Source organism: Capsella rubella, unplaced genomic scaffold (genome assembly GCF_000375325.1).
Source record: "Capsella rubella cultivar Monte Gargano unplaced genomic scaffold, Caprub1_0 scaffold_14, whole genome shotgun sequence".
Taxonomy (NCBI): domain Eukaryota; kingdom Viridiplantae; phylum Streptophyta; class Magnoliopsida; order Brassicales; family Brassicaceae; genus Capsella; species Capsella rubella.
The window spans coordinates 204109-217782 of NW_006238910.1; the positions used below are offsets into that span (position 1 = coordinate 204109).

General features: G+C 41.4%; 1 protein-coding gene and 1 non-coding gene across 2 annotated transcripts; one reads left to right on the top strand and one right to left on the bottom strand.

The window, feature by feature from the left end:
• Window positions 1–969: 969 nt before the first annotated feature.
• On the bottom strand, window positions 970–3378 carry LOC111829357. The gene is made up of 2 exons (XM_023778295.1): window positions 2605–3378; window positions 970–2514 (listed from the first exon to the last, which is right to left on the bottom strand). The coding sequence occupies exons 1-2, from the start codon at window positions 3376–3378 to the stop codon at window positions 970–972; spliced, it is 2319 nt and encodes a 772-aa protein (XP_023634063.1).
• LOC111829371 lies at window positions 3050–3153 on the top strand. The gene has a single exon (XR_002832850.1). It is a non-coding gene; the product is annotated as a small nucleolar RNA R71 (small nucleolar RNA).
• Window positions 3379–13674: the final 10296 nt, after the last annotated feature.

Consider the following 13674-nt stretch of genomic DNA (forward strand, 5'->3'; position numbering starts at 1 on the left):
ATTCAGACTTACTTCAAGTTCAATCATCATACATCAAAAAGCTAACAACCAGGGCATTGATCTCAACTAGTGAATCATAGCAAATCAACAAGGTGTAAATCATCATCGCCCCTATGCTAATGCAACAGTCCTACATGAAACAATCTAGACTCAATCCTAGTATGCGAATGCAAGCTACATGATCACTCTCTTTTTAAAGATTTTTTTCTGAAAATTTTTCAAATATTTAGGGGTTTTCAATGCACATATATGAATGCAAATTATATGCTAAAAATTCAAAATAAGAAAAGAAAACACAACATCAAAAGTCATCCCAAACCCTCCCCCAAACTTAAATTACACAGTCCCTTGTGTAATAAAAATTTGAGAGTTGGTTTGAGAATCAAACAAACAAAAGTATGAAAATGCAATGGTATATACAGATGAAGTTTTGGAGTGGTACCTTACTGAAAATAGCAATCCAGGTATTGAGTCATGGACTCGCTTGTATAAGCACCTGGTGCAGGCGGGACAGGAGGAGCCTCTGCTGGTTGCTCAACGTTCTCCTCGACAGGATCCGCAGTGAGGTCTTGGAAATGATACGCACCTGGATCAACAGTCAGGTCCTCAATGTGATCCTCAGCTTGATCCATGGTCAGATCCTCAACATGATGCTCCTCTGACAAGTGTGATGAACTGGCTTTTGCCTTCCGTCTCGCTGCCTTCTTCTTTTTCCTTTTCTCCTTCTTTTTGCTAGCCCTAAGCTCAGGGGAGGACTGTCTCAGAGGAGAAGAAGTTCTATTGCGTGCTAGTACATCACTCATGGACGAACATATATGAACATGTCTGACGTCCTGACCAACATAAAACCAAAAACAAAAATCAAAATAACAAGAAATCTTAAGCAGTATTTACAGGGATACCTTTGGGACTTCCTCCCAAGTGAGCTTGTTTAAAGTCACTAAGCTTGACTGTTTATGCCTTTTAGGCTTAAGGAGGCTCATAGAGAGGTGTTGAAGCACCCTCTATTCTCAGAGATTTCATTCCTCCTCTTTTTCCTAGGTCAATATCACAGGATCTGCTGCTCATCTTTACACTCACACTCTGTCTCCTTGGACAAGGACCATTGATTTTTCTTTTGAGTTTCTTGATTTGCCCACCCATTTTCTTGACCATAGCTATTAACCTTTTCACTAAATCTTTCAAAACTTTGATCATTCGAAGTTCTAAACAACCATCCGATGAGGGATCCATAGATTCTTTTACACCTTGCTTGAGTATTTGCTTAGTTGACTCATCTTCAGTGGAGAAAGTGTGCCCATCAACTGTTGGCGTACTCAAGATGTCCTTGATATCAAACTTCATCTTGAAGTCTTTACCCGGATTAAGATCAATCATCCCTTTCCCGACATCAATGATTGCTCCTGCTGTAGCTAAGAATGGTCTTCCTAGGATGAGTGGATCTTGAGGCTCATCATCCATCTCCAAAACAATGAAGTCTGTTGGTACTTCTACTTCACCAATCTTTACTGGGAGATCTTCCAACAAGCCATATGGAACCCTAACCGTTCTGTCTGCCAAGATGAGGGATATGTTGCACGTTTTGTATTGTGTAAAACCTAACCTTCTAGCCACAGAGAGAGGCATGAGACTAACTGACGCTCCTAGGTCACAGAGAGACCTACTGAAAGATAGTGGACCTATTGTGCAAGGCAAAGTAAATGAACCAGGATCTTCTAGCTTCTTTGGGATAACCTCTTTATGTACAATGGCACAACACTCATGGTTAAGTGATTTTACTCTCTCATCTTCCTCAGCTTTCTCCTCAGCATCTTTAGTTATTTCCTTCTTCTCTTGAATCCTCCCCAATAGGACCTCTTTCAGGATTTTATTGTAAGACGGAATCTTTGCATGAGCATCTACCAAAGCTTTTGTTAGTTCAGTCCCTTCGAGTGTGTCGAGCAGTCCTTTATACTTCTCCATTATTTTTTCCTTGAATCTTTCAGGGAATGGTAATGGAGGCGTGTAGGGTGGAGGAATGTAACGTGGTTTCCTACTCTTTGGAATATCATGTTTTACCATGGCAGGTGGATCATGATCGACTTTGATTTGTTGTGTGGAATCTTCATTTGGAGAAAAATCCTCCCCATATAGATCCTCACTGTCCGCAGTGATATCCATAGAAGTTTTTGTAATAGGTAACTCTCTTAAGGTGATGGCATGGGCTGTTGCAAACTCTTTTGGGTTGTGCATGGCTTTCCCTGGGAGTTGTCCTGAAGAAGTAGATGCATTCTTGCTTTCCAGGTGAAGAATTCTAGAGGTCAAAGCTTCAATCTTGAGATTGAGAGCATTGTATGTGCAGTCCATCTTATTATTCATCTCTGCAAACTTCTTAGCAGACTCTATAGATCCACTTGTCTGTCCTTGTAATAACTGTTGCAGCATGTTTTTCATGTCATGATCTGGTGCCTGAGGAGGCGGAGCGTGTTGAGGTTGGAATCCTGGTAGTGGTCCTGCTGAAGGTTGGTAACCTTGCTGAAATTGTTGTTTGGGCACATAACCTTGGTTATAGGGCACAAATGGTTTGTTCTGCCCTTGCTGCTGCTGCTATGGAGGTGGATAAACCTGATCCTGGGGATTTGCAACATTGGTGCTCCTATAAGACAGATTGGGATTCTGCTTATAGGGGTTGTATCCCTTGTTGTATCCACCTTGATTCTGGACATAACTTATTTCCTCAGATTGTTCGCCCTTCCCATCCAGAATCTGGTAAGGATCGTCTTCAGAGACGAAATGAATGTTCCTCTGCTGGCTCATCAAGAGTTTGTCCAGCTTATCATTCACAGCTTTCATCTCCTTCTTGTACTTCTCATCAAGATCTGTGCTTATCCTGATGGTTCTATCGTAGTCTTCATTGTAATTGCCATCGGACTGGGATAGGTTCTCAACAAGCTCCCAACCATCATTGACGTCCTTGTTCAGAAAGTTGCCATTGCTAGCAGTGTCAAGTAACATCCGGATCTTTGGGAGAACACCTCGGTAAAGGGTACTGAGGAGAGACTCCTTGGTAAAGCCATGGTGGGGGCACTGAGACTGATAACTTTTGAAGCGCTCCCATGCTTCACAAAGCGTTTCTCCATTCTTCTGAGTGAACCCAGAGATCTCGTTGCGCAGACGTGCAGTTCTGGAGTTGGAGAAAAACTTGGCAAGAAACGACTGCTTGCATTGATCCCAGGATGTGATAGATCCTGGAGGAAGAGTTTTCTCCCATTGATGAGCTTTGTCACCCAGAGAGAATGGAAAGAGACGTAACTTGAAACCGTCCTCACTGACCCCATTGATCTTGGTGAGACTGTAGAGACGATCAAACTCATCGAGGTGATCCAGGGGGTCTTCCATAGGCAGACCATGAAATTTATTCTGCTGGACCATGGAGATCAGACCACTCTTGATCTCAAAGTTGTTGTTCTGCACGGCTGGAGGCACAATACCCTGACGATGGGTATGGTTGCGTGGAGCATCACCAGCTCCAATTCGTGTAGGTGCCCGTGGAGGAGGTGGTTGTTCATGGTTTTCCATCTCAACTGGTTGTTGTGTAACTCTGTTGCGTTGCTGTCTTGATGCAGGTACCAAGCGATCAATATGGTCAGAGGGCTGGAGCAAGTTCTCTGTGCCTTGCGACCGTGTGTGCATACAACTCAAATCAACTTAGCTCGCGAGACGGTTGAGTGTGTCGGTCGAGTAGGAGCAGTTGAGCAAGAGTAGTACCTGAATCAATAGACAAACAGAAAGAACAGAGTGAGTAACTGTAGTGAATGTTGAATAAAAACTTGATCTTAGCAAGTCTGAAATCTCAAATGTAGCAAACAAACACCCAAATGGCAGCGGCGCCAAATTGATACTAGGATTTTACTATCAATTACCCTAGAGTACTATCATGTCATTGCAGTACAATAGGTATCAATCCAATCAGGTGTGATGCTAGCAATCAAGATATATCAGAAATGTTTAAGTCAAGCAAGTGTAAATGACTTTTGGTTTTCAGTGATCCTAAGCGAACATGTTAAACATGCGATAAATGTAAGGCTGTAAAACATAGACTACCATGCATAAGCTAAAACGTAACGATTATTGATCCTGGTAAGAAAACAAAGCAGAACAAGTAAATAACGAGAGAATTAAACAGAAAGCACAAATGGATAGAAGATCCTGAGGATGAGGTTATTGATGTAGGTGGAGTATGCTAATCTACTTCAAGTGTTTATCAAACTGCAAACATACTAATCCTTAGACAATGAACTTCTAATACTAGTCAATCCAATCTCTTGGTAGAAACTATCAAGTTTACAACACTTCCTAATCTCAATTCTCATTGATGAAACATGTAGTAAACAGGCATAAAGAAACAGCTCATTAATGTCAATAAACATCTTAGACAACCAATCTCTGGGGCTAAGCATGTAAATCTCTAGCACTAGTTGGTTCAGACATTTCATGCTCAAAAAGTGATGAAATACTGACTTATCAACTCCCCCAAACTTAGTCTTTGCTTGTCCTCAAGCAAAGCAAAAAGAAACCATGTGGAAGAGGGGTTTGAAAATGGGGTCTTAGAACATGTAACTTGCAATATAGAGCAGTTAAAATCAATGTCCTGGTTGCTAAGTTTTTGATGCATGCTGAGAGAACTTTACTTAAAGACTTTAGACAAACTCATCAAATCCGAAACTGATTTTATCCCTTGATCTACACATGCATTCAAATCATTCATTCCTTTTAACATTGATTACTCAAGAATATGAATTTGGTTGTGAAAGGCTTAACAAACTCACTTGGCAAGGCAGAAAGAGGTTTTGAGAATCAAGAGGGTTTAAACAATTTCAAGACAAGGATCTCTCAATGAATGGATTGAGCTTTAGGGAGAATGCTAAAGGTGAGGACCTACAAATGCATACAGGAATAAAACCTTGACTACCCAATTGTTCCCAAGTGCTAGCTCCTAATCATCTAAACCCGAATGATTCCTATGTCTACCCTTCAACATCAATCCCATTTTTTTCTTTTTGCCTTAGGAGAAGTTTCTTATCAATACTAATGGATAGGGGGTTTCTTCCTTACTATGATTCTGTTTTCTTCTTACATTATAAGACATCAAAACTTTTTCTCTTTCTTTACATCCCAGAACTATTCTCTGTATATCATGCTATCCCCACAAAAATCAATCACTAGAGTATAAAATTCTTTAAAAACATTCTCCTCCTAAGGGCACAACCTTTTTATTTTCTGTTTCTCTTCTTTCTTTCCACAATCATTCCAATCCAAATCCAAGTAAGAATCCCGACCTAGTCCTATCTGATTTGAAAGTGACAATCAGAACTACTCAAGATTTTAATCGTGTCGGCTCATACCTAATACGTTCTCCCCAAGCATAATCCAGTAAAAGACCTACCACTCAAAAATTATCAACTGGCTTGAAAGAAAATGATAGGCTGTGGGTATGGCAAACTGATCAAAAGAAAGATCAGCTACTTGGATCAACAAGAGTGGTGAAAGGAGGAAGATGATCCAAATATGTATATGGTGATCATGAGTATGCAAGAAAAACACAACCAGATATTTGCAAGTAAAGATTAAGTTCTTATAAGGTAAGGAATGAGATCATATTACAACATGTTTCAACAAGTCAAGATTTGTTTCGGGCTTACTTCAAGTTCAGTCATCATGCATCAAAGAGCTAACAACCAGGGCATTGATCTCAACTAGTGAATCATAGCAAGTCAACAAGGTGTAAATCATCATCGCCCTCTATGCTAATTGATGTAGCTATTTTACCCGATCAATTAAATTATCGAACCTCAAGGAGCAACTAATTAACACACCAAGAATACACAAATTTGCTTAATCTAAGCTTAACAAGAGAACGGTTTTCATTTCTAAATGTAACTAACAATGCAATTTAAATCAAACAATGCAAAACAAGATACAAGAAAGCAATAATCAAAAGACTAACAAGATTGGAATTGAAACAAAGCGGGAAAAGACAATTACTAATGAAATAATTAAAAGACGAATTCTCGGGTTAAGGCAATTGACTAGAATGACAAAGAGATGGGTTATGGAGGCTCCAACAACTTCTAACAAAGAATGATCCTTAGGCCATAGAACACTAACCAAGACTAACACATTTCTATTAGATTAATCCCTTTACTAATCAATCAATTATCAACTTCTTTCAAAGGCAATCAAATGATCAATAAGCATTATAAACAAGTCTATCTAACCACTAATCACCCTAGTCAACAATTTCCAAAGGCTAGGAATGAAAAGCACTTAAAAGTTTTGGTTCGGGAATTTCATCGAACACCTTCCGGGCGTAAAATTCCTAAGCTCTAAATCAACATAATCAATAATGATTTAGCCTTATTAGCAACCAATAAGCAAGAATCTTAAAAAATCTAATCCTAAACTCCATAACCTAACTCCTAAATCATCCGAATCTACCAAAACCCAAGAACTCTAAAAGACTACTCACTAATCATGATGATTACACAATATAAATGAGATGTTCTTTGTGAAATCATTAAGTAAGAGAGTAGATTAAACGATAAACAAAAAATACTTGAATTAAAACTTAAATATTCAATACAAAATCCAAAGAAGAACCTTAAACATAGCTTATATCCCCCATAATTAGGTTTAGGGGGTTTTTATAGAGGAAAAGGGAGATAACCGGGTCAACCCACAGTAAACCGGGTCAACCCGGTTTGACCAAAAATAAAACACTGTTCACGCCCGACCGGTCGTCCGATCGGACCGGTCGGGCGTCTGAGGCTCCAAAATCGTCATCCTTAACCCCGACCGGATGTAGTACTTTATGTATATGCGTTCAGTAAAACAGCGATAACTCACGAACCGCAGCTCGGATTGGCTTGAAACCACCACCATTGGAAAGCTAATTCCATTTCCTACAACTTTGATGAAGGACGCTGAAGCTAAATCTCAAGGAAAAATCTTCATTCGTGTCTATCTTTGAAGGGAACGACCGAGTGCTCGACCAACCGGGTCGGGCGCGACACTTCACCTCCTTGTTTTTTCTTTTCTTTGGTCCATTTTTGCTTCTTTGATTCACTTGCTTCATTACATGGTTCCTCCATCATCACCATTGCTATAAATGCGTCAATTAAGCTACTTTTTGACCTTAAAAGCTCCAAACTCCTTAATGAACCTCCAAGTTCCTAAAAAGACTCAACTAATGCAAAAAGCAATCCTAAACACACTAAACATGATGGAAAATGCATGTAACTAACTTATAAACAATGCTTAAAAACCAATAAAAACAGTAGATATCACGAATGCAACAGTCCTACATGAAACAATCTAGACTCAATCCTAATATGCAAATGCAGGCTACATGATCACTCTATTTTTAAAGATTTTGTTCTGAAAATTTTTCAAATTTTTAGGGGTTTTCAATGCACATATATGAATGCAAATTATATGCTAAAAATTCGAAATAAGAAAAGAGAACACAACATCAAATGTCATCCCAAACCCTCCCCCAAACTTAAATTACACAGTCCCTTGTATAATAAAAATTTGAGAGTTGGTTTGAGAATCAAACAAACAAAAGTATGAAATTGCAATGGTATATACAGATGAAGGTGTGGAGTGGTACCTTACTGAAAATAGCAGTCCAGGTATTGAATCATTGACTCGCTTGTATAAGCACCTGGTGCAGGCTACACAGGAGGAGCCTCTGCTGGTTGCTCAACGTTCTGCTCGACCGGATCCTCAGTGAGGTCTTGGAAGTGATACGCACCTGTATCAACAGTCAGGTCCTCAATGTGATCCTCGGCTTGATCCATGGTCAGATCCTCAACATGATTCTCGTCTCGCAAGTGTGATGAACTAGCTTTTGCCTTCCGTCTCGCTGCCTTCTTCTTTTTCCTTTTCTCCTTCTTTTTGCTAGCCCTTAGCTCAGGGGAGGACTGTCTCAGAGGAGAAGAAGAAAAATTCTGCTCCCTATACTCATATGCTGAATGACGTGATGGAGAAGGAGTTCTGTAGCGTGCTGGGACATCACTCATGGACAAGCGGCATTAAACTGGTCTAGCATCCCGCGGAGTAGTGTCTGCGAATGCTGTGGTGGTGGAGGCGCAGCTAAACTTACTCATGAAGCTCTTCATCTTCGACTTCATAGACCTTATGGCCTTGTCCTGCAGCATGTTCCACTTCTGTAGGGTACTGATACGCTTGTGAGCCTCTACCAAACTCTTGCCTTGTCTGGGCGCTGTGTAGTCCTTGAAGTGGTACCTCTCTGGTCTATACTCATCTGAATCTTCTTGCATCTGATCATCCTCTTTCTCAGATACGTCCATCGCTTCCTCACCATCTGTTGTGTAGAGAGCCTCTGCGGGAGGTGTAAACTCAATGTTGCTTCGTTCGAGTATCCTAGTGAAAGCAATACAAGGAAGCAAAAATCTCGCGTCACCAAGTACTGGGTGAGTGAAGTAATACATATACAACCCGTTGCGTTTCTCCCAATGCAACCATTGATCTTGCCTCAAATTTTGAATGTCTATGAATCTCGGTGCAATAGACTCTGAACTCAGCGGGACGCTACAAGCTTCTATAATAACAGTCACCAACCCTCCCATACACATTACTCCTTGAGTTCTGCAGCTGCTCAGCTTCTAAAAGATCCTTGAGCGCAAGATCAATCATCTCCAGCTCCCCGTTGATCAGTGTCCCTGTTGTCTCTCTAGCGAAAAACACGTTTGCAATTGATCGATGGAAGTAGCGGATAACTGGACTTCTTATGTGGTTGCTCTTTGTCCTAGATGAAGCAAACTTCTTCTCATTCTCAATCGTTTCCCAAAGGGCCAACAATTCATCCAAATCAATCATTTGCCCAGTCCCTAATCTATTAGGGAATCCAAACAAACCCTCCAGCTCTCTGATGGTCAGGACATACTCGTGATCATGGATAGTGAAGGTGATGTATCCCAATCCTCCATCTGACTCTACTCATAAAGATGTATGGCAAGCATACAGAGGAACTAAATTGTCTCCTCTCTGTATGCGTTTCGCGGACTAGTCATGAGGGTGCTGAGATGACAATGCTCGAACATATACTCGACATCACTCGAGATAGCCAGCTCATCCATTGTCTGCTGGCAAGGGTACCTCGTGCCCTGAAACTCATGCTGCTGAAATAGCTTGTAATACTCTCTTGGGGCTAACCACTTCTCTGCCTTTTTCTTCTGCACTGACTTGCGAGCTAGGACAGGTGGATGCTCTTCATGCTCATAATCACTGTCATCATCCTGCAGCTCCATTGGTTTCTTACCCAAAGACTTATTTGCTCTGCTTCTTGCCTGAGAAGGACCAACACCAGACGCTCTCTGATATGCAGCTTTCTTTTTCTCCATATAAACCTTGGACATAGACTGAGGAGATGCACGCTCTGTTGGTTTACAACCATACTTCTCATACATTTCATGCAACAAATCTCTTGACATTGCGACACTGAAATAGTTGGAACTCAAAGCTAAATGTTAGCTTGTTAGTGTGCCAAATACCAAGAAGATGAGCAAATGTGAAAGAGATGAATAAGAGGAGTAACACTTAGCAAATTTATGAGTTTTACTCTTTTAGGTCGAGTGAGTATCAGGCAAGGACGCGCCCGTCAAGTGAAGGAGACGCGCTCTTCGAGTGGTGAGAACGCGAGTCGAGTGAGAGACTTGCAGTTGATCGAGTGGACTAGTGGTCCTTGCCGGGTAAAACGAAGGGCACTCGACTGAATACCACCAAGACGTCTTGCTCGAGCTTTTCACCGGTCGGGTATTGAAAGCACGGCCCGAAGGAGCAGCTACGAGGAAATCTAGTCGAGGGAGGGTGAATTGAAACCGCGTCGAGTGAGTAGTGACGGGTTACCTCGAGAGAGTGAAACTAGACGGATCGAGGGAGGTGAGTCGAGTGAAATCGGTCACGAGTGTGGATGTAGTGGAGTAGCAAGTCGAGTAAGGGTCAAGAGAGGTGATTTCGTCGAGTAAAAGAGGTGACGACGGTCGAGTGGTTCTTGTCGAGTGACTGCTACGGGAATCCGGTGAAGGCAAGTCGAGTGATGGAGAGAGAGTGTTGAAGTCGAGTGATGAACGAATCGAGCAACAACTGGTCGAGTGGAGCTTCTCGGTCGAGTGAGGAGAGAAATGAGACGGTGGGTCGAGTGGAGTTCGTCGAGTGAAGTGAGAAACGGGACGGTGGCTGGAGTGACAGGATCGAGTGGGGAGAAAAACGAGTGATGGGGATAGTGAAAATGGATAGCTGGAGTGACAAGATCGAGTGTTTGTTAGTGAGAAAGATGGATAGGGTTTGTGTGGTCGAGTGAAATTGTGTGGGTGTAGATGAAAGAAAGGAAAAAGAATTAAATGGATGTTGTGGATGAGGGAATCGAGTGGGTTTCTTTTTTCTTTTTTTTTTATACCCTTGAAGTAGCAACCCCAACATTTTTTTTCTGTATCATCATTGATTCCACATCCGCCATCACACTCTCCGTCTAACCGTTCTGATATGCATGTTCAAACTCCTTTAACATGTAATCCTGTTCATCATAAAACCAAAAACAAAAATCAAAAACACAAAAAATCCTAAGCAGTATGTACAAGGATACCTTTGGGACTTCCTCCCAAGTGAGCTTGTTTAAAGTCACTAAGCTTGACTTTTATGCCCTTTTAGAGGTAAGGAGGACCCCTCTGGTGTCTCTTGATCAGCTAGGTAACGCTTGACACGTTGACCGTTCACAGTGAACTTGCTGCCATCCTTGTTCAAGAGAGTTGTTCAGGAGAGTGATCGCACCGAATGGCAAAACATCTTTGATTTCAAATGGTCCAGACCATCTAGACTTGAGCTTTCCAGAAACAACTTAAGTCTGGAATTGAACAGCAAGACGTGATCTCCAGCCTTAAGCTCCTTAACAAAAATCCTCTTGTCATGGAAAGCTTTGGTTCTCTCCTTGTAGATTTTGGAACTTTCAAAAGCATCAAGTTTGATTTACTCAAGTTCATGGATGTCAAGAACTCTCTTTGCCTGGGCTGCATCAATGTCCAAATTCAGAAGCTTGATAGCCCAAAGTGCCTTATACTCAATCTCCACAGGGAAATGATATGATTTACCATACACCAACTGGAAAGGCGTCCTTCCTATTGGTGTCTTGAAAGCTGTTCTGTACGCCCATAGAGTATCATCCAACTTGGTAGACCAATCTTACCTCAACAACTCTTGACAAGATTCCTTTTATCTGCTTGTTGGAGACCTCAACTTGTCCACATGTCTGGGATGGTAGGCTGTAGACACTTTATGCTTCACACCATACTTCTTCAACATGCTTTCGAAAACCTTGTTGATGAAATGTGTACCATCATCACTGATCACTGCTCTCGGTACTCCATACCTGGGAAAGATGATGCTCTTGAACAGTTACAGACCAACCTTGTGATCGTTAGTAGGACTTGCAATGGCTTTAACCCATTTTGAGACATAATCAACTGCGACCAGAATGTAGATATTGCCGTTTGATGGAGGGTTGAACGGTCCCATGAAATCAATTCCCCAAACATCAAAAATTTCCACTTCCAAAATCGGGTTATGAGCCATCTCATTCCTTCTGTTGATGTTACCCATCCTCTGGCAAACGTCACACTTGGTGATGTAAGTGTTTGTATCCTTGAACAACGTTGGCCACCAAAGTCCTGCTTGTCGAACCTTCTGAACTGTCTTGAATGTAGTGAAGTGTCCTCTATATGCGGATCCATGACAGTGCTCAAGCTCTCCCTGCACTTCTCCTTCTGTTATGCATTTCTGAAACAGCACATCTGAACCTCTTTTGTACAAGTAAGGTTCATCCCAGAAGTAGTGGTTGACATCTCTGAAAAACTTCTTTTTCCTATAAGGATCCATGTCTGCAGGAATCTGTCCACAGACCTTGTAGTTCACCACATCCGCATACCAGGGCATACTCTATGAATTGACTGCTAGACATTGAAGCTCCTTCATAGCCATTCCTGTTTGATGCATCTTCTTGCATATCTCATCAACCATAAGATGTTCTTCAGGCATAGAGCCATCAATAGGGATTGGATCTTATATTCTCATTCTGGACAAGTGATCAGCAACGCCGTTCTCTATCCCCTTCTTGTCAACAATCTCCAAATCAAACTCCTGTAGTAGAAGTATCCATCTCAGCAGTCTCGGTTTGGTATCTTTCTTGGAGTATATATGCATAAGCGCAGCATGGTCTGTGTAGACTACCACTTTTGATCCCACAAAGTAACTTCTGAATTTCTCAAACGCAAAGACTACAGCCAAGAGCTCTTTCTCTGTTGTTTCATACCTCCCTTGTGTCTCATCAAGGGTTCTACTCGCATAGTAGATGACATGTAGTTTCTTCTCTATTTGCTGCCCCAACACAGCCCCTACTGCATAATCTGAGGCATCACACATTATCTCAAAAGGATGATCTCAGTCTGGAGCTTGGACTATTGGTGCTGAGACTAACGCTTCCTTGATCTTGTTGAAAGCTTCCAGACAGCTCTCATCAACGACAAACTCGACCTCCTTGCACAGCAGTCTTGTAAGGGGTCTTGCAATTTTTGATAAGTCCTTGATGAATCTTCTTTAAAACCCAGCATGCCCAAATAAACTCCTTATATCCTTGACTGACTTGGGAGGCTGCAACTGTACCATGACCCTAATCTTTGCCTTATCAATCTCAATCCCCTTCTCTGATACCTTGTGTCCCAACACTATCTCTTCGTTCACCATGAAGTGGCACTTCTCCCAGTTGAGCACTATGCTTGTCTCCTCACATCTTGCCAATACCCTACAGAGATTCAACAAACATAAGGAGAAGGAGGAGCCATACACGGAGAAATCATCCATGAATACCTCCACCATCTCCTCTATCAAATCCGAGAATATAAAAGACATACACCTCTGAAATGTTGCAGGTGCATTACACAAACCGAAAGGCATGCGTCTGTAGGCAAATGTGCCATAGGGACAAGTTAAAGTAGTCTTTTCCTGATCATTTGGGTGGATAGGGATTTGGAAAAATCCGCTATACTCATCAAGAAAACAGTAGTAGGGATGATTGACTAATCGTTCTAACATTTGATCAATGAAAGGAAGAGGGAAATGATCTTTCCTAGATGCAGCATTCAGTTTTCTGTAATCAATGCACATCCTATGGCCAGTGATAGTGCTAGTGGGGATCAATTCTTCTTTTTCATTTTTTATCACTGTAATTCCTCCTTTCTTAGGTACGCAATGTACTGGGGATACCCAAGTACTATTAGAGATAGGATAGATAACCCCAGCATTCAACAGTTTAAGAAATTTTTTTTCACAACTTCCTTAAGGTTAGGATTCAATCTCCTTTGAGGTTCAATACTAGAGTATGATTCATTTTCCAAATTGATCCTATGCATGCAGAGACTAGGTGAGATCCCCTTGATATCTTCAAGGGAATTTTTGGGGGTTGTTAGACCATTTCAGACCAAATTTCAGCAATATTTTCTCCTCACTTCGAAACACTCTTAATGCATCTCTAGCACTTGTAATCAATCAAATTCTTTGTATTCTAACATATTATAACCCTAAATAACACTAGACATACCATTTAATTATTCAACGCAATGT